The sequence below is a fragment of the Chlorocebus sabaeus genome, chromosome 7, assembly GCF_047675955.1.
Source record: "Chlorocebus sabaeus isolate Y175 chromosome 7, mChlSab1.0.hap1, whole genome shotgun sequence".
Lineage (NCBI taxonomy): Eukaryota > Metazoa > Chordata > Mammalia > Primates > Cercopithecidae > Chlorocebus > Chlorocebus sabaeus.
In genome coordinates, this window is record NC_132910.1 from 13,656,187 (window position 1) to 13,677,849 (window position 21,663).

Here is a 21,663-nt window from a genome sequence, read left to right on the forward strand (position 1 = left end):
CACTCAGTATTGTGGCCAGTTTAGTACATTGACTGAATTTTCCACCTTCAGTGATATCATCTATATTTTCAGACAAATGATAAATCTTAAGGGTATTTTGCAGCCAGTCAAGTTTCCTAGAAACCTACGAAAGAAAATAATTTAAAAGATGAATAGAAATGCAATTGCAGGAGAGTGTTCGCTTTGCTGGGCCTAAGTCGTCTAATTTTAAAATGTATCTTTGATAGTGAAATATTTTGGATTCTTGAAGAAATGAGGTTTTTAGATCTTAAAACACTTTTCTTAAATTTTGATTGCTAGACATCTTCCAATTTCATTCCCACATCTTTTTTTTATCTCTACCTCCCAAATTATTTTATATACTACTCTATGCTTAATGATAAGACTCTAAAAAGATCTGTATGTTTGGGTTTTGCATTTGGAAGTTTTAAATATTTGGCACATTTAAATTTACATTTACATTTTGTCCTGCCTTTTAGTATTTTCTCTTTAATATGATATGCATTTGAATTTTTTTTTTTTTTTTTTTTTTTTTGAGACAGCGTTTTTCTCTGTCACCTAGGCTGAAGTGCAGTAACGTTTTCATGGCTTACTGCAGCCTTGACCTCCTGGGCTCAGGCAATCCTCCCACCTCAGCCTCCTGAGGAGCCTGAGGAATTGGGTCCACAGGTGTATGCCATCACACCTGGCTAAATTTTTTTATTATTTTTAGAGACTAGGTCTCTCTATGTTGCCCAGGCTGGTCTCAAACTCCTGGGCTCAAGTGATCCTCCCACATCAGTCTCCCAAAGTGCTCAGATCACAAGCATTAACCACTGTACCCAGCTGAGAACATTGCTTACATAGGTATGTAAACATATGGTTTATATGTGTACACTGTTTTTAATTTTGAAAACTTAAAAAAACTTTATTTTTTATTTTTCATTGGTATATTATAGTTATACATATTTTGGGGGTACATGTGATATTTTGATACATGTATACAGTATGTACATTTTTAAATACAGATTTTTTCAATATTAAGTAATTTGGGGAGTTATAGTAAAGATGAAAATTAAATACTATATTGAGAATTTAAGATACATTTTTTGCAAACTAAGTATTTCAGAATTTAAACATATATCAGAGCCATTTCTTAGAATTTAATATGATAGTATTCATATTATAAAATAGTTGAAAAAGGTCTTGGCTGACAGATTTCATGGTGATAGCCATGCTGATAATGCTTTTATGATATAGATAATTGTTAGTGAAAATAGGAAGCTATAAGCCAATTTTATGGAAACCATAAAATGTTAATGTATTTTTTTCACAAAGTTTAAAATGAAATGTTTAAGAAAAAGATATACTTATTATGAATAATTGGGTCGTTCCTATTAATATTTGGAAATTTAAAAATTAGCATTCTGCATATATAATTATATTAGGAACATCTGTCCTAAAGCTTCATCGAATAAACATAATTTACCAAATTTGTCCCTTAATTTCAAAATACATTTCTGTAGAAATATTGTATAATATTTTTTAGCTTTGACACAATTCTGTTTTGTATTTTCCCCTGTTCATGTGTTAACACATGCAATATGTATTTTAAATAAATTATTTAATTCTAACAAAATGCTGAAAGGAGAATTTAAATATAGTCAATTATGAAGTGTCTGTCATTTCTCTTTCTACTTATTGATGAATTCACCTACAACTGACAAAATTCCTGAAAGGCAAATTGGTCACACTGATAAGGAAATTATTTCTAAATATAAGATTCTGATGATACTACTAGTTGTTGAAAATTTTCAGGTATAATACAAAAATTCTCTATTCAAGTCCCTGATTCCCTCTATGTTTAGTTATGATAGTTGAAAGTAATTCTGACCCTCAATGTACTTTCAAGGAGAATTTGCACTTATTTTTAGTGTTATTTGATTTGTAATGCCCTCATTTTCTCTTCTAGGAAGAATTCCAAAGTCCCTTTGCAAGTCAAAGTCGAGGATATTTTTTATTCAGGGTAGGTACATACTGTATTTTTTTAAAAAAATCAATCTACATCAAAATTTAAAAACATGTTCACTGTGTATTTAATTAACTTTTACATTTCAATTAAGTTTTAAAGTTTATAGATGTTTGGCATCAGGTGTTACAGTCTGACATTCACTTCTGTCACCACTTTATTGCTTCAATACCATAGTATCTCTGATCTCATCTTTGATCTATTGCTCATGTTTAAACACCTCCAGTAACAGTCACCTATTTGACACTTTAATTCTATGACATTTTGTATGTAGAAAATAGGTGTCTTAAAAATACACTATTCCTTATTTCTATGGAATTATTTACAAAATTTTTAACTCAGTAGATTGGAAGATAATTCACAAATTCTTAAAATTAAAAGAACCAATCATAATAAAAGGTATAAGTAGACAGAATTTCGGGATTACATTTGATTTTGTTTGTCCACATTGTCTATAAAATGTGTTTTTATTCTAGGCAGCTACACTTTGCAAAATATTTGCATCCTTAATACATTACCAGACAGTTTTAATTAATTAGTTCAACAAGTATTTATTGAACTTCTACTGGGTGCTGAGCAATGTACCAAGGGCTCGGACTATAAAGACAGATAGGATTCCATTCCTGTGCTCTAGGAGTTTAGATAGGCTCTAAGAGAAAGCAGATAAGTAAACAAATATAAAGTACTGTGTGAAATGCACTTGTAATCCAAGGGCTGTGGTCTCCAAAAGAAAAGCATTTAACTCCAGCTGGGGAATGGAAGAGGTACAGGGAAGCTTCATGAGCTGAATCCTGAAGAATCAATGGGAAGTGGTTGATGAAATATTTAGCTAAGAAATTTCAGCTTTACACTAAAGGCTAAGGAGGGGGCAAATGTAAGATTTGCCTTTTGGAAAATAATTCTAATAGCAAATTAGAGAATGGATTGAATGAAGGAATTGGACTGGTAGCAGGAAGGAGTAAGCAGCTAAACAGCCCTGACTTCAGTAAGTTCATTTTGGTTCATATCAAATTAAAATTGAGAACATTTGTTTTAAAATGTTGGTACCATCAAGGAAATAATTAAAGTCAAATAGCATCTAGTTCATGGTGGTCTTTGCAGCATTAGCATCACCTCAGAACTTGTTAGAAATACAAATTTCTCAGGATTCTCAGACTTACTAAATCAGAAATTCTGGCTAAGGAGTCCAGCAGTCTATGTTGTAAAAAGCCCTCTAGATGATTGTGATGCACATTAAACACTCCTCTAAGTCATCAATCTGTTCCTATGACTATTAGCTTCCATCTTTAGTTACACTGATTTATTTCTAATCTGTTATTTTTCAGCCACGCAATGGAAGAAGGTCAGCAGGGTTCATTTAAAATGGTATGTGAGAAATAAATAAATAAAATGGTATACATTTCACAGTTCAACACAGTTTGACATTTTCTGTTGTTTTCAAACAGTCACAAATTAAATTATGCTAAATATATTTCTATTATTTGATTGCATATGTACATGAATGTCCCACATAAATACTACAATGATAGCAGCTATAAGGGCTTTATTGTAATGAGAAAATACCAGTATTTTAGGGCCTCATTTGCTTTGCCCATGTCATTTATTCCTCAGACTATGTCACAGTAATAATTATCATAAGTGATTTTGTAGACATTGATCTTATCATCATTTATTGTGCAAGTAGGATATGTCAAGGAATGAATTCTTATTGCAGTAATCAGTGTCTACCATAATGGGCCAAGATTTACAGACTGAAAGTACTTCTGTCATCTAAATAACCAATACTCAAAGATTCTTTGTAAAAGCTGGTGATTTACTGGTTTCTAGAGAATTTTTTAAAATGTGGAAAGACATGAGAGAATGACTTCTTCTTTTGTGCTGCCAGAATTTCTACCTCAGTGCTAGACATACAGTAGAAATTTAGTAGCTGTTGACTGTTCCCACATGTTTAATAAATATGTTAATCCTAATATTTTATTAGACAATAAATGTTGAAATCAAACCCAAATGCAGATTAATAAATTTACACCACAGAAATAAAAGTGTATTCTACTAAGCTTTTGTAATCCTAAATCCAGATTTTATGCTGAACGTATTTTTTCAAATACATCATTCATTTTAGACTGGGCAAGTGGCTCATGCCTGTAATCCTATCACTTTGAGAGGCTAGGGCATGAGGATCACTTGAGCACAGGATTTTGAGACCCCATCTCTACAAAAACTTAAGAAAAAAATTAGCCAGATGTGGTGGCGCATGCCTGTAGTCCTACCTACTTCAGAGGCTGAGATGGGAGGATAGCTTGAGCCCAGGAGTTTGAGGCTGTGAGCTATGTCTTTCCTCTGCACTCCAGCCAAGGCAATAGAATAAGAACTAATCTTAAAATACATAAATAAATAAAATAAAAACAAAACAACAAAGCAAACTTCAAGAGGGCAGAAGGAAGTTATAAAAATGAAAGAAGAAATTGATGTTAAAAACAGTAAAATAGGACAACTCGGTGGTGGCCACTGCGCAGACCAGACTTCGCTTGTTCTCGCGTGCCTGGCTCCGCTTTCCCTCCGCAACCATGTCTGACAAACCCGATATGGCTGAGTTAGAGAAATTCGGTAAGTCGAAACTGAAGAAGACAGAGACGCAAGAGAAAAATCCACTGCCTTCCAAAGAAACGATGGAACAGGAGAAGCAAGCAGGCGAATCGTAATGAGGCATGCGCCACCAATATGCACTGTACATTCCACAAGCATTGCCTTCTTATTTTACTTCTTTTAGCTGTTTAACTTTGTAAGATGCAAAGAGGTTGGATCAAGTTTAAATGACTGTACTGCCCCTTTCACATCAAAGAACTACTGACAACGAAGGCCGCGCCTGCCTCTCCCATCTGTCTATCTGGCTGGCAGGGAAGGAAAGAACTTGCATGTTGGTGAAGGAAGAAGTGGGGTAGAAGAAGTGGGGTGGGACGACAGTGAAATCTAGAGTAAAACCAAGCTGGCCCAAGGTGTCCTGCAGGATGTAATGCAGTTTAATCAGAGTGCCATTTATTTTATTTTTATTTTTTGCTGAAATGATTTTAATTATTGGAATGCACAATTTTTTAAATATGCAAATGAAAAGTTTAAAAACTTTAAAAAAAGCAGTAAAGAAGGAGGACAGTAAAAGCAAAAATCTATAGTAATTCTTTTTTTATAGTAATTCTTTGCAAAAATTAAATTGGCCTAGTGTAATCAAGAAAAAGGGTAAAATCATAAATATAGAAAAGTACAATGAAAAGAGAAATTGAAACAGAGAAGAAATAAAAATCACAGAAGAGTACTTTGTACATCTCTCCACATATCAGTTTGGAAACCTGGATAAAATGGAGGATTGTCTAATAAAGTAGGTGCTACCAAAATTGACCTCAGAAGAAAGAAAAACACTAAACGGACTAATAGGTATGGGGGAAAATTGGAAAATGTTATCTAGAAATTATACCCTTGGCCAGGCGCAGTAGCTCAGGCCTGTAATCCCAGCACTTTGGGAGGCCAAGGTGGGTGGATCACCTTCAAAAATAAAGAAACTGAAGTCAGGAGTTCAAGACCAGCCTGACCAACATGGAGAAATCCCGTCTCTACTAAAAATACAAAATTAGCCAGGTGTGGTGGTGCATGCCTCTAATCCCAGCTACTCGGGAGGCTTAGGCAGGAGAATCACTTAAACCCAGGAGGCAGAGGTTGTAGTGAGCTGAGATCACACCATTGCACTCCAATCTGGTCATCAAGAGCAAAAAAAAAAAAAAAAAAAAGAAAAAGAAAAAGAAAAAAAATAAAGAAACTACTCATTCAAAACTATACTGTCTCAAAAAAAAGAAAAAAAAAAAAACTATACCCACAATATACCCTCAAAAAGTGCTAAGCCAATAATTTTGAATTTTTTCAGCTCAGAGAAAGAAGAAAAACTACCAAATATTTTTATGAAGCCAGCATAATATTAATACCAAAACTTTAAAAATAGTATAAAAAATCTGTAAGTCAATTGTTTATAAATATTAATGTAAAAATTTTAAAGGAATATTATTAAATAGTATTCATCAGTATACTTAAATAATTTTATGACCCCACTAAGTAAGATTTGTTCCAGCAACTCAAGGATGGTTCAATATTAAGAAGTGTGTTAAAAGTTTTCACTATTAGAAGAAAAATTATATGATAATCTCAATAGATACTTTTGGTAAAATTTCACATCAATTTCTGATCTATTAGGAAGAGATTAAGCCTTTCTTGACATGATTTATATAATGGTCTCAAACCAAGTTAGTACAGTAGCTGGCTTGTTAGTGAAACACTTTGGAGCATTTCCATTAATGTCAGGAACAAGATAAAGATACTCTCTAATTTCTTATTTAATGTAGTTCTTAATGTGTTAGCCAATTCAATTAGAAAAGAAAGAAATAAAAGATTCAAATAGTGGAAAAGCGAAGGAAAAATTTAATGTGCTCATGGGACCTAATCAGGAACTTGAATTTGCAAACTGTGTTTGGTATTAACTCCTGCTTCAGAAGAGGCCTGATAAATTATGTTCACATGAGGAATATGAGAAAACATATTCTTAATTTTGTATTTTTTCAAGGAACAAAGAACAGAGAGCTAATGGATAAGAAACTATTTTACCTTTTATAATATTATAAATGTAAATTGGCATTAAAAATGTTTTTAAATAGCTTAATACCAAATGGGAAAAAAATAGCTGCATTTGTAACATCGAAGTAAGTATTGGAGTGTTCAGAATGTGAAATGAAATTTAATCCATGATTTGGTGAATTTAGTAAAAAAAAAAAAAAAATCCAAAATTGAGAATAATTGCTTTATTCAGATTATTTTCAAGATTAGGGTATACATAAACTAATGTACTCATGATTTCATTTCATTTTGCCAATAGAAAGACAACATAATAATCATGTTTTCTTTGTTTTTCACATCTGATTTTCTAAGGCCTTTCTCTATCCTGATGACCTATATTTATTTAGAAAGTGGTTAAACATAAAATAGAACTATTTAGTTGCAAATATATGAGGAAATAGATATACAAGGAGTAAATGTAGCTTTTGAAATAGCTTATTCATAAATCTTATTGGTATGAATGAGCTTTAGGAAATCACTTTTAAATAGTTAAATACTGTAAACTGTTGGAAGCCACAGACATACAGAATAAGTGTTCCATTAGAGATAGATTAAATGATATATAGTTAAAAATATACAGACAGGCCAGGTACGGTGACTCACGCCTGTAATCCCAGCACTTTGGGATGCCAAAGTGGGCAGATCACTAGAGGTCAGGAGTTCGAGACCAGCCTGACCAACATAGTGAAACTCTGTCTCTACTAACAATACAAAATTTAGCCAGGCGTGGTGGTGCACTTCTGTAATCCCAGCTACTCAGGAGGCTGAGGCAGGAGAATTGCTTAAACCCAGGAGGTGGAGGCTGCAGTGAGCCGAGATCACCCCACTGTACTCCAACCTGGGCAACAGAGCAAGACTCTGTCTGAAAAAAGAAAAATACATATATATATATATATATATATATTTCTTCTGTGTGTGTGTATATATATATATACATACACAATACACACACAACACACAGAAGAACAGCTGGGAAATATTTCAGATGCTAGTGTTATTCTATGACAAAATATAGAAATTATATACACATATTCACGTGGTCGTTTGCACTTAAATCTAATTCAGTTTTTCTTTTTTTGCAGGATGCCAACTAATTTTCCACAGAGCAATGCTATGGAATACAAAATGTACTGACATTTTGTTTTCTTCTGAAAAAAATCCTTGCTAAATTTACCCTGTTGAAAATTCCTGTGTTGTTGATGTTTTCAGTTGTAACAATGTTGTAAATGTTTAATTTGTTGAAAATTAAAAAATCTAAAAATATTTTTGCTTAGTGTTTTAATGAGAAATACTGTGTAATAAACCTGTAAATAATGATGTTCCTTAGATCCCTGCCGGGTTTGACAGTACTGACATCCTTTTTTTTTTTTTTTTTTTTTTTGAGACAGAGTCTTGCTCTGTTACCCAGGCTAGAGTACAGTGGTGCAATCTTGGTTCACTGCAACCTCTGTCTCTTGGGTTCAAGCGATTCTCCTGCCTCAGTCTCCCGACTAGCTGGGATTACAGACATGCACCACCATGCCCAGCTAATTTTTTATTTTTATTTTTTGTATTTTTAGTAGAGACGGGGTTTTGCCATGTTGGCCAAGCTGGTCTCGAACTCTTGACCTCAGGTTATCCACCCGCCTTGGCCTCCCAAAGTGCTGGGATTACAGGCATGAGTCACCGTGCCCTGCCCACATGCATTTTTGATGTTTTCATTAAAGGCACTCATAGAGAGTTGAGAGTTGAGTTTTAATGAGCTGTATTAGTTTATCATATTTGGATTTTGTCAGTGACAAAACACCAGCTCTCATAAATACCAGAATGCCCAGTAGCTACCAATCTTAGAATGTGAGCACCAACTGAAACTATACTAGTTGGAGGATTGGGCCATAACCCATCCAATAGTCCAATAATCAAGTTCTGATTTATAAACTGTATAATGGATATCTGATTGCTACAAATATATCAAAGGACCAACTTTCTCTACCAATTCATAGTATTCAGTTTATCCTAAAATAAGTTACTTCACCTCACAACATCTGAAAGGCAAGCAGTTCTGTCTATTAGCAGAAAGAAAATAATCTTATTAATAGAGGATCATGAACACAAATTGGGAACTTTTAACATCAAATCAATGTTTAGTGGGCACAGAATTAACTTCAGATGGAGGTTGAATTTATCTCCTCTCAGGTTCCCTTGATCTTTTTTCTTCTGACCTCTGTCTTAGGTTCCCACCTCCTCCATCAAGAAGGTTGCTGGCTGATTAGAAAGCAGTGGCTCTTTTGAGTAGGTAGAATTAGGTCTACACAGATATTCTTCAGAGCAGAGTATCTAACAAACCTTTGTCTTCCTAATGTTGAGCAATTATTATAGCTTAAGTTACACCTTTTACTAACAAAGTTCCTGAATTTCACTTCCTGTCAGCCTGAGTGAAGAACATAAGAAGAAGCAGAAGAGAAAAACATACATTATTTTTAGGAAAAAGAAAAAATGCCTTGATAAGATGGGGACTTGAGAGCAAGGAGAGCATGCTGCCCTAAAGCCACAAATGCATGGGGCTGCATTAGCTAGTTCTGTGCACAGTACTTCAACTAACCTGGACTTTGGATTGTCAGAACAAGAAAAGAATGTTAATTTAATCAGCAGTTCCCAGGGCCTCTCAGAAATCCAGAGAGATATAGGTAACATTTTTAGGGCTCTGGGGATGAAGAAGAAGAAGAAAGAGGAAGAGGAAGAAGATGAGGAAAATACCAAGACATTATTACAAAAATTGTGATATGTTTTTAATTATTTATATTTAACAAATTCATGTCTCATATGCAAACACAACAGAATATATGGGCTACTAGGAGTATAAGATTTCTATCAAGTACCAGCTGGGCACTACAGATGGACTGGTCCCATGCTGAACCCAAGTTTAAAGTTATGTCATTAAAAACAATTTTTTTTCTTTCCAAGTCCTGTGAGTACATCTCTGGAACTGTGTAAAACAACTTGTGTAAAACACCAAGTGTTTTCCTCAAGTTCCTGGCAGCTCCCAGTAAACATCCTTTCCTTAATTTAAACACAAAGGAACCCCCACCTGTCTAGATATCCTACCTAAAGCCAGAGCTTTATTTATTTATTTATTTTTCCCCCTTAGTTTAGACAGATCTCACTCTGTCACTCACGCTGGAGTGCAGTGGTATGAACTTGGCTCACTGCAACCTCTGCCTCCTGGGTAGCTGGGATTACAGGCACCCGCCACATCCCGTTAGTAGTAGAGATGGGAGTTTCACCATGTTGGCCAGGCTGGTCTTGAACTCCTGAGCTCAAGTGATCTGCCTGCCTCAGCCTCCCAAAGAGCTGGGATTGCAGGCGTGTGCCACCGTGCCTGGCCTAAAGCCAGAGCTTCTGTCACTTAAGGCAGTGTGGATTTTTAAGATGGAATTGGGGGGCCTACAGTCCCATTTAAGCATCTAATGAAAGCTCTGGTTCTTAATTTCAGAAAAAAAAATGTACACCTACAACAAAATTATGTGTACACTTGGGGGCTGGGGAGCAAGATATTCCCTAAAGTCTATCCAAATATATTGTATGGGCTAAGTGTGGTGGCTCATGCCTGTAATCCCAGCACTTTGGGAGACTGAAGTGGGAGGATCACTTGAGCCCAGGAATTTGAAACCAGCCTAGGCAACATGTGAGACCCCTGTCTCTACAAAAAAAATTTTAAAAAAATTATCTGGGTATGATGGCACATGCATCTGTGATCCCAGCTACTTGGGACGCTTATACAGGAGGATTGCTTGAGCCTTGGAGGTGGAGGCTGCAGTGAGCAGTGTTTGCACCACTTCACTCCAGCCGGTGCGACAGAGTAAGACCCTGTCTCAAAACAAAAAAATATGTATAGTCTATGGATTCCAGGTTAAGAACGCCTCCTCTGAATAAAGGTTCTCCGTTCCAGGAGTTTGTTATTTCTCCATGAAGACAGGACTCGGTTTGAAGGGTGCCAGAGGCTCTGAAACAATCGGTTGATTCAGTGGTGGTGATGGAGGAAAAAGTTGACAGGAATGTCCACACCAGCACCACACAGCGAACGGGAAAGGCAGTGCTTGGGATAGAGGCTCCAGGCTCTGGGGCGTCAGTACCCACAACCATCCCCTGTGTTAGGCCTCTGCATTGCCTGGCAACCAAGCTGCCTCGTCCGCACAAGCGTAACAAGTCCTTGTTCGCCTCTGCCTCTTCCGGCGGGCACTCGAAACCGCCGGGCCTGAAACGGGCGCGCTTCCTGCCTGGAGGAGGCTGCGGGTCTCAATCCGTGGCGCCTCGCCAGCTACAGGACGACGCGGGCTCGTGAGGGGCAGAGCAGCACATCATGCAGGTGAGGGTAGGGACTCGCCGGGCGACCCTGGAACACCCAGTGGGTCTCCAGCTGGGCCCGAAGCCAAGGGACACAAATGGGGAGGGCGGACACAAGAGTTAGGCTCTAACATTTGTTCTTGAAAAGTGCTAAATTTTGCGTGCTTCTCTGTCTAGTTTTGAGAAAAATCCTCTAGGAAAACGCCGTTTTTTCAGCTTTTAAGACTTGTGTCTGTCGCTGGAGAAAACGTTAAGAGTTGCTGCATATTGTATTTCACACCAGAATCATAGAAATCTTACTGCTGCATACTATTTTTGACTTAAGAAATAGACCAGCAACATTAGCCCAAGTGTAATTCAATTTGTCCTCCTCCACTACCTTAAAAAATGATAAGAACAGAAAACCTACTAGTTTTTGTAGAATAGAAAGCCTTGAAATAAACTCACACATCTTTTTAAAAAAATTTTTAACAAAAGTGCTAAGACCATTAAATGGGCAACAGTTAATTTTTTTTCCAATAAATTGTGCTGGGTAAACTGGATATCCACATGCAAAAGCATGAAGTTGGAACCTTATCTTAGACTTTGTGAATCTGAAATATCTGAAACAGGTTTCAGTTGACTTAGAAAGTTTATTTTGCCAAGGTTAAGGATGTACCCATGACACAGCCTTAAGAGGTCCTGATGACATGCGTCCAATGTGGTTGGGGTACAGCTTGCATTTATATATGCTACAGGAGTGCACCACCACGCCTGGCCACTTTTTGTATTTTTAGTAGACACAGGGTTTCAACACGTTGGCCAGGCTAGTCTCGGACTCCTGACCTCAAAAGATCTGCCTGCTTTGGCCTCTCAAAGTGCTGGGATTACAGGCTTGAGTTGGGACACAACCTATAATCTTGGGATAATGGGACAAAGAGCTGGGACTACAGTGCCTGGCTAACAAAACTTACTCTTAATACACCCTGCTTTTCCTGGTCTCCTCCCCATCACTTGCTTCCCACATACCTTTTTTTTTTTTCCAGCTAAACATGTTATTTAAGTCTGAATTCTAAGCAACCTCTTTGAGATACACTCATTTTCCCTGGTATCTCCAATGTATCCATGAAGTATACATACTAATAAACAGGTTTTTCTCTTGTTAATCTGTCTTTTATTACAGGAGTCTGTCCCAGCTAAGAAGTCAGAATGATAGAAAATTATTTGAGGTGGAACCAAAGGGTTTGGTTCATCAAAGGATGGGAGATGAGTAGGAGGGTGAGCCGGCGGTAAACACATGTCTAGGAGAATTTAGGGAAGGATATCTTGGTGCTTAGTGGAACAGAGGAGAAAATGAAAAGGATTAAACCCCGTCGAAAAACATTTCGGCCCAAGACAGCTCTCATATGGATTTGTAATCTGAGTCGTATTGTTGGGTAGTCCAGCAACCTTAAACTGTGAATTCATTATATATTATAGTGCCCTCAAATACCTGGAAGAAAAAAAATATAAATCCTCTATAGAGGAAGATGTGTTTAGTTTAGGCTTTAAGGAATTCCCATCAATATGTTTTCGAGGACAGAAAGCAGAAATCAGTCAAAGGTAACCAAGCACACAAGGAAATAAGCCACCATGAGACCATGAACCAAGAAAAACAGATTTACAGAGATTTTTAGATAACAGAATGATCAGAAATAGGTTATAAAACAACCAGACTGGCCGGGCACAGTGCCTGTAATCCCAGCACTCTGGAAGGCCGAGGCGGGTGGATCACAAGTCAGGAGATCGAGACCATCCTGGCTAACACGGTGAAACCCTGTTTCTACTAAAAAAAAATACAAAAAATTAGCCGGGCATGGTGGTGGGCACCTGTAGTCCCAGCTACTCGGGAGGCTGAGGCAGGAGAATGTCATGAACCCAGGAGGTGGAGCTTGCAGTGAGCCGCCACTGCACTCCAGCCTGGGCGACAGAGCGAGACTCTGTCTCAAAAAACAACAACAACAATAACAACAAAAACAACTGTACTTATAAATACTGAAAACTATAAAACAGACAAGAGTAGAATAGAAGGCCTTGAAATAAACCCACACATCTTTTCAAAAAATTTTTAACAAGAGTGCTAAGACCATTAAATGGGCAATAGTTAATTTTTTTTCAATAAATGGTGCTGGGTAAACTGGAACCTTATCTTAGACTTTGTGAATCTGAAATATCTGAAACAGGTTTCAGTTGACGTAGAAAGTTTATTTTGCCAATGTTAAGGATGTACCCGTGACACAGTGTTAAGAGGTCCTGATGACATGCATCCAATGTGGTTGGGGTACAGCTTGCATTTGTATATGTTAGGGAGATGGGAGACATCATTCTCAATATGTGTAAGGTGTATATTGGTTTGGTATAGTAAGGCAAGACAACTTGAAGAGGGGGTTTCAGGTCAGAAGTAGATAAGAGAGTCCTTGATTCTTTTGAGTCCTTGATTAGCTTTCCACTGAATACACAATTTAGTCTGGCTCAGCGAATCTGCATTTTTACATAAACAACAGAGCAGAGGAAGCAGTCAGATATGCATTTGTCTCAGGTGAGTCTGAGAGGGATGATTTTCAGTTCCAGTCTGTCCTTTGGCCACAAGGAATTTCCTTTTGGGCAAATTGTGAGGGAGGTGTGTAGCTTTTTGTCTTTGTAGCTATTTTATTTAGGAATAAAATGAGAGGCAGATCTGCCTGACATAGTTCCCAACTTGACTTTTCCCTTGGCTTACTGATTTGGGGATCCTAAGATTTATTTTTCTTTCATAACTGTATACAAAAATTTACTCAAACTACATCAAAGTCCTATAGCTAAAGGTAGAAATCTCTTAAAAGGAAACATAAGATAGACTCATGACATTGAGTTTGACAGTAATTTCTTGGTTATGACACCAAAAGCACAGGTAACAAAAGAAATAAATAAATTGTACTTTACCAAATTTAAAGCTTTTTTTTTTTTTTTTTTTTTTTTTTTTGCTTCAGAGGACATTATCAAGAGAGTGAAAAGATAAGTAGTGAGGTGCGGTGGCTCAAACCTGTAATCCCAGCACTTTGGGAGGCTGAGGCAGGTGGATCATTGAGGTCAGGAGTTTGAGACCAACCTGGCCAACATGGTGAAACCCAATCTCTACTAAAAATACAAAAATTAGCTGAGTGTAGTGGTGGGCATCTGTAATCCTAGCTACTCAGGAGGCTGAGGTAGGAGAATCGTTTAAACCCAGGAAATGGAATTCGCAATGAGCCGAGATTGCTCCACTGTACTCCATCCTGGGCAATAGACCGAGACTTCATCTCAAAAAAAAAAAAAAAAAAAAAAAAAAAAAAAAAAAAAAAGACAACCCACAGAATAGAAAATATTGGCTGATCATATATTTGATGAGAGGGTAATATCCAGAAAATATAAAGAATTCCTAAAATTCAACAACAAAAAGACAACCCAATATAAAAATGGGCAAAAGATTTTGCTATAGTTTGTGTAAGCTCCAAAATTCAGGTGTTTCCAATGTGATAGTATTAGGAGGTGGGGCTTTTAAGAGGTGATTAGGCCATTCGTCTCCTTCCTTGTAAATGGGATTAGATACCCTTATAAAAGGGCTTGTTAGAGTTTGTCCCTTTTTTTTTTTTTTTTTTTTAACTATCCTGTCTTTTGCCATGTGAGGACACAGTGTTTCTCTCCTATGGAAGACACAGTGTTCAAAGTACCATCTTGAAAGATGAGATCAGACCCTCACTGGACAATGAACTTGACAGTGCCATAATCTTAGATTTCCCAGCCTCCAGAACAGTGAAAAATAAATTTCTGTTCTTTATAATTTACCGTCTAAGATATTTTGTTATAGAGTACAAAATGGACTCAGCCAAACTTGAATAGACATTTCTTAAAAGAAGATCTATAAATAGCCAATAAGCACATGAAAAGATGCTTAACATCACTAATCATGAGGGGGATGCAGCTCAAAACCACAATCTACTTCACACCCACTAGAATGTTTATGATAGAAAAGATTGACAATAACAAAGCTGTTGATAAGGATGTAGACAAATTAGAACCCTTTTGCATTGCTGGTAGGAATGTAAAACTGTGCAACTGCTGTAGAAAACTGGTAATTTCCTTCCAAATTAAACAGATAACATATGATCCAGTAATTCTCCTTCCAGGTATATACCCAAAAGAATTGAAAGTAAGGACATAAGGACTTAAACAGATATTTGTATACCCATTTTTACAACAGCTTTATTCCTAACAATGAAAAGTGAAAACTACCCAAATGTCCATTGATGGATGAATAAACAAAATGTGGTATATATGTACAATGGAATATTATTCAACCTTAAAAAAGAATAGAATTCTTCTACGTGCTACAATGTAGTTGAACCTTGAAAACACGCTAAGCGAAATAAGCCAGTCACAAAAGGACAATTATTGTACGGTTCCACTTGTATGAAGTACATAGAATAGTCAAATACATGGTAGAAAGTAGAACATAGAACAGTGGTTTCCTGGAGTTTGGAAGAGGAGAGAATGAGGGGCTATCATTTTATGAGTACAGATTTTCTATTATAGAAATGAATAACAGGGGAAATCTTAGAAAATTAACAAACATGTGAAAATTAAACAACATGCTACTGAACAACCAATGGGTCAAAGAAGAAATTAGAAGAGAAATTTTAAAATATATTGAGGAAAACAAAAATGGAACTACAACAAAACCTATGGAAGGCAGCAAAAGCAGGTTTAAGAGGGAAATGCATAGCAATAAATGCCAACAACAAAAAAGAACAAACTAAGCTTACAGTTATCAGAAGGATAGAAATAACAAACAGCAGAAACAAATGAAATAAAGACTAGAAAAACAATAGAAAAAATCAACAAAATCTTTGTTTTTTTGAAAATATAAAATCAACAAAACCTTACCAATACTAAGAATAAAGAAGACTCAAATAAAATCAGAAATGAAAGAGGAGACCTTACAGCTGGTACCACAGAAATACAAAGCATCGTAAGACATTAATATGAACAGTTACATGCCAATGGATTGGATAACCTAGAAGAAATGGATAAATCCCTAGACACATAGAGCCTACCAACAGTGGATCAAGAAGAAATACAGAATCTAAACAGACCAATAACAAATAAGGAGATTGAATAAAAAATAAAGTCTCCCATCAAAGAAAAGTCCAGGACTGGATGGCTTCACCAGTAAATTCGACCAAACATTTCAAGGAGAACTAATACCAATCCTTCTTAAACTCTTCCAAAAATAGAAAAGGAATACTTCTAAATGTTTTTGTTGTTGTTGTTGTTGTTGTTGTCTTTTTTTGTGACAGTGTCTCACTTTGTCTCCCAGGCTAGAGTGCAATGGTGCGATCTCGGCTCACTGCAACCTTCTCCTCCTGGGTTCAAGTGATTCTCTTGCCTCAGTCTCTCGAGTAGCTGGGATTACAGGTGCCTGCCACTGTGCCCAGCTAATTTTTGTATTTTTAGTAGAGACAGGGTTTCACCATGTTGACCAGGCTGGTCTCGAACTCCTGACTTCAGGTGATCTGCCCACCTCAGCCTCCTAAGGTGCTGGGATTACAGGCATGAGCCACTGCACCCGGCCCTAAATCTTTTTAATGAGATCAACATTACTTTGACATCAAAGCCAGACCTGGACATTACAAGAAAAGAAAATTACAAGCCATTATCTCTGAAGAACACAGATGTAAAAATCCCCAACAAAATACTAGCAAACTGAAGTCAACAGCACATTAAAAGAATAGTGTACCACAATTAAGTGGAATTTATCCTGTCGATGCAAGGATGTTTCAGCATATGCAAATCTACATATGTGACACACCACATTAAAAGAATTATGGACAAAAATCATATGATAATCTTGTTAGATGCAGAAAAAGCATTCAACCAAATTTAATATCCTTTCATGATAAAAACTTGCAGCAAATTAGGTGTAGAAGGAATATACCTCAACACAATAAAGGCATATATCACAAGCCTACCGATGATATTATATTCAATGGTAAGGTTGAAAGCTTTATTTCTTAGACAAGGATGCCCATTCTCACTACTTCTATTCAATATAGTACCAGAGGTCTTTGCCAGAGCAATTAAGCAAGAGAAATAAATAAAAGGCATCCAAACAGGAAAGGAAATAGTGAAATTGTTGCTGTTTGCTTATGATGTAATCTTGTATATATAAAACCCTAAAGTCCCCACCAAAAAACTGTTAGGACTAATAAATGGATACAGTAAAGTTGCAAGATACCAAATCAATATAAAAACTAGTAGCATTTCTGGCCAGGCATGGTGGCTTATACCTATAATCCCTGCACTTTGGGAGGCTGAGGTGGGTGACTCACTCAAAGCCAGGAGTTTGAGACCAGCCTGGCCGACATGGTGAAACCTCATCTCTACTAAAAATACAAAATTAGCCGGGCAAGGTGGTAGGCACCTGTAGTTCCAGCTACTCGGGAGGCTGAGACAGGAGAATTGCTTGAACCCAGGAGGCAGAGGTTGCAGTGAGCTGAGTTTGCACCACTCCACTCCAGCCTGGGCGATAGAGCGAGACTCCATCTCAAAAAACAAAACACAAAACGAAACAAAACAAAAACAACAAAAAACTAGTAGCATTTCTGTATACTAACAATGAACTATCAGAGAAATAAATCGAGGAAATAATCCCATTTATAATATTTACAAAAAAATAAATACTTAGGATTTAAATACTCCTTAAAGAAGGATGTGAAAAATCTGTAGACTGAAAATGATAAAATATTGATGAAAGAGATTGAAGAAGACTCAAATAAATAGGAAGATATTCCATGTTCATGGATTGGAAAAATTATTGTTAAAGTGTTCATAATACCCAAAGCAATCTGCAGATTCCATATAATCCTTATCAAGATTCCAATTTGCCCTTTTATACAGAAGTAGAAAAAGCAGTTCTAAAATCCATATGGCACTACAAGAAACTCTGAATAGCTAAGACAATCTTGAGCATAAAGAAGAAAACTAGAGGCATCACATTACCTGACTTCAAACTATATTGCAAAGCCATTGTAATCAAAACAGCATGGTACTGGCATAAAATAGACATTGACCAATGGAGAACTCAAAAATGAACTCATACATTTACAGTCAATTGATTTTTGGCAAAGGGGACAAGAACACACAATGGGGGAAGGGACAGTCTCTTCAATAATTGGTTTTGGGAAACAGGATATTCACATACAGAAGAATGAAATTGGACCCTTATCCCACTCCGTCTATAAAAATCAACTAAAAATTGATTAAAGACCTAAATATAAGACCTGAAATTGTGAAAATATTATACAAGAAGAAAACACGGGAAAAACTACACACTACTGGTCTAAGCAGTGAATTTTTGGATTTAATCCCCCAAGCTCAGACAACAAAGCAAAAATAGACAAGATTACATCAAACTAAAAAACTTCTGCACAGCAAAGGAAACAGCAAAGTGAAGAGACAATCTATATATTGGGAAAAAATATTTGCAAGCAATACACTTGACATGGCATTACTACTTAAAATATATATGGAACTCAAATAACAGTAGTAAGAAAACAACCCAATTTTAAAATTAGCAAAGATAATCCCAGCAGTTTGGAAGACTGAGGAGGGAGGATCACTTGAGGCCAGGAGTTCAAGACCAGTTGAAGCAACATAGGGAAACCCTGTAAAAATACAAAAATTAGCTAGGCTTGGTGGAGCAAGCCTGTAGTCTCAGCTATTCAGGAGGCTGAGGCATGAGAATTACTTGAACCCAGGAGGTGGAGGTTGCAAGTGAGCCAAGATCATGCCACTGCATTCCAGCTTGGGTGACAGAGCAAGACTCTGTCTCAAAAAAAAAAAAAAAAAAAGGAAGTTCATCTGATGGTCTCGAATGCTTACGTAGAAAAGGAAACCAAACTGTATTTGTGTATGATGTGAATTGGTTTTGCCCAATGCAGTCTTCAGCAAATTTTCCATGACTTAGGAGATACTTCCTTAATATTCTATATATGTATTCTAAATTGATACTTTATTAAAGTTTTCAATGGAGCACATAATCCCATTAGTGCTGGAAAGTAGGAGAAAGTAGGTCACTTTGCTTTATTCTTCAAAACCAATTAACTGTAGAGCTCATGAACAATTGAACACTTGAAGTGCTACATGTCAATGAATTTTCCAAATACATATTAAAGTGTACAACCATGTTAATTTTCTTTTCTTTCCTTTTTGTGTAGGATCCCAATGAAGATACAGAATGGAATGACATTTTAAGAGATTTTGGCATTCTTCCTCCTAAAGAAGAGTCAAAAGATGAAATTGAAGAAATGGTTTTATGTTTACAGAAAGAAGCAATGGGTATGGTTGTAGATTTGGTGGGCTGGATGATGGGAATAATACAGTTAAGTTAGTAGTAAGGTACTTCATGAACATAGTGGGAGAGAGGACATTAGAAATCATTTAATATAGGCTGGGTGCGGTGGCTGACGCCTGTAATCCCAGCACTTTGGGAGGCGGAGGCGGGCGGATCATGAGGTCAGGAGATCGAGACCATCCTGGCTAACACGGTGAAACCCTGTCCCTACTAAAAATACAAAAACAAAATTAGCCGGGTATGGTGGTGAGCACCTGTAGTCCTAGCTACTCGGGAGGCTGAGGCAGGAGAATGGCATGAACCCAGGAGCCAGAGCTTGCAATGAGCCAAGATTGTGCCACTGCACTCCAGCCTGGGTGACAGAGCAAGACTCTGTCTCAAAAAAACAAAACAAAAAAAACATTTAATATAAACCCCAACTACTTTCAGTATTTGTATTCTTTCAGTATTTGTATACACCTAAAATGACTAATTTCACATTTTGAAAATCGCATACTAGTTAATAACAGAGCTGAAATAGCCTGTTGCATAAACTAGGGAGCTTTCTTCTCCCACCCTGTCCCTCTACCTTATTACTATCTATTTTTATCATTCTTTATAGTATGTATAGTATGTCTTCTTTATCAAGATTTCCAGGTACTTGAGGGAAATCTGAATTTATGAAATCTAATTGATTTTCATACCTAGTTTTTTTTTGTTTTTTTGAGGGGCGGGAACGGAGTCTCACTCTGTCGCCCAGGCTGGATGGAGTGCAGTGGCCGGATCTCGGCTCACTGCAAGCTCCGCCTCCCGGGTTTATGCCATTTTCCTGCCTCAACCTCCCGAGTAGCTGGGACTACAGGCGCCCGCCACCTTGCCTGGCTAGTTTTTTTGTATTTTTTAGTAGAGACGGGGTTTCATCGTGTTAGCCAGGATGGTCTCGATCTCCTGACCTCGTGATCCGCCCACCTCGACCTACCAAAGTGCTGGGATTCCATCACACCCGGCTGTTTAAAGATACTGTTGATATCCTTTGTCTAAGACAGTTTTTTTCTAGACATTGATTGTATAGTAAAAAAAATTTTAAACAATTTGATAATCTATAATTTATGTTGTTTTAGTGAAACCATTTGAAAAGATGACTCTTGCACAGCTGAAGGAAGCTGAAGATGAATTTGATGAAGAAGATATGCAAGCTATTGAAACATACAGGTACAGTAATTCGTTTGGGTTAATTATAAATTTTTGAATGAAGTATTATAAGAATAAAACTAAAAAGATTTGTCTTGTCAGATAGGTTTTACAAAGAACAAAACTAATTTTTAAGTAACATTTTTTAACTCCCTTTATGTAAGGTGGAATTTTATTACATCATTACTTTATTTTTTCCTAATATTTTGCCTTTGATTGAATAGAAAATTATCCAATAATGTACAATATAACTTCATCAAGCTACGTATGATTAAAGTGGAATATAGCAATAAGAGGCCAATAAAAAGATGGCCATGATTTTCCTTCTAGCATGATGTCTGTCAAAGGCAACTATCATTTCGTGAGTAATTAATTACTACTCTTAAACAAATTATTTTAGAAATTAGAACAGGGTCATACATTTCCCAACTTACTTCACAACTAAAATAAGCTGGGAAATGTATGAACCTGTTCTAATTTCTAAAATAATTTTTACAAGACCAGTATTATCCTGATACTAAAACCAGAGAAAGATATCACTAAGAGTACTACAAATATCCCTCATGACTGTAAACACAAAATCTTTAAGGAAATATTAGCAAATTAAGTCCAGCAATTTAAGGAAATAATAAATGTTGATCAAATGGTATTGGTTGCAGGAATGCAAGGTCATTTTAACAATAAAAAAAAAAAAAACAGTGAATTGGGACTGGACCCAGTGGCTCATGCCTGTAATCTCTGACTTTGGGAGGCTATGGTGGGAGGATTGCTTGAGACTAAGAGTTACAGACCAGCCTGGGCAACATAGTAAGACCCTGTCTCTACAAAACAAAAATAAAAACCAAAACCCACCAGTGAATGGAGTTAGAACAGCAATACTCCGGGAGCAATGAGCAGATATAGCAATCAGATCTTTCTCAGGCAGGGTGCAGTGGCTCACGCCTGTAATTCAGGCACTTTGGGAGGCCGAGGTGGGTGGATCACCTGAGGTCAGGAGTTTCAAACCAGTCTGGCCAACATGATGAAACCTGTGTCTACTAAAAATACAGAATTAGCCAGGCATTGTGACACATGCCTGTAGTCCCAGCTACTTGAGAAGCTGAGGCAGGAGAATCACTTG

The 21,663-nt window shown here is 36.8% G+C and overlaps 3 protein-coding genes across 4 annotated transcripts in view; all 3 read left to right on the plus strand.

Annotated features, from left to right (window-relative positions):
• Nucleotides 1–7,924, plus strand: part of NMU (neuromedin U) — a 35,402-nt gene extending 27,478 nt beyond the window's left edge. For both annotated transcript variants that reach the window (XM_007998667.3, XM_007998670.3), the window contains 3 exons: nucleotides 1,952–2,005; nucleotides 3,334–3,373; nucleotides 7,744–7,924. In XM_007998667.3, the coding sequence (XP_007996858.1) occupies nucleotides 1,952–2,005; nucleotides 3,334–3,369 (90 nt within the window). In that variant the 3' untranslated portion in view covers nucleotides 3,370–3,373; nucleotides 7,744–7,924. The remainder of the gene's footprint in view (nucleotides 1–1,951; nucleotides 2,006–3,333; nucleotides 3,374–7,743) is intronic.
• Nucleotides 4,522–5,132, plus strand: LOC103235716 (thymosin beta-4-like). The gene has a single exon (XM_037989421.2). It carries the CDS (start codon nucleotides 4,576–4,578, stop codon nucleotides 4,708–4,710), a length of 135 nt encoding a protein of 44 aa, XP_037845349.1. The 5' UTR covers nucleotides 4,522–4,575; the 3' UTR covers nucleotides 4,711–5,132.
• A 2,940-nt stretch (nucleotides 7,925–10,864) lies between the features above and the next one.
• Nucleotides 10,865–21,663, plus strand: part of PDCL2 (phosducin like 2) — a 34,898-nt gene continuing 24,099 nt past the window's right edge. The window contains exons 1-3 of the mRNA XM_007998671.3: nucleotides 10,865–11,006; nucleotides 19,237–19,357; nucleotides 20,474–20,564. Coding sequence (XP_007996862.3) covers nucleotides 11,001–11,006; nucleotides 19,237–19,357; nucleotides 20,474–20,564 — 218 coding nt within the window. The 5' untranslated portion in view covers nucleotides 10,865–11,000. The remainder of the gene's footprint in view (nucleotides 11,007–19,236; nucleotides 19,358–20,473; nucleotides 20,565–21,663) is intronic.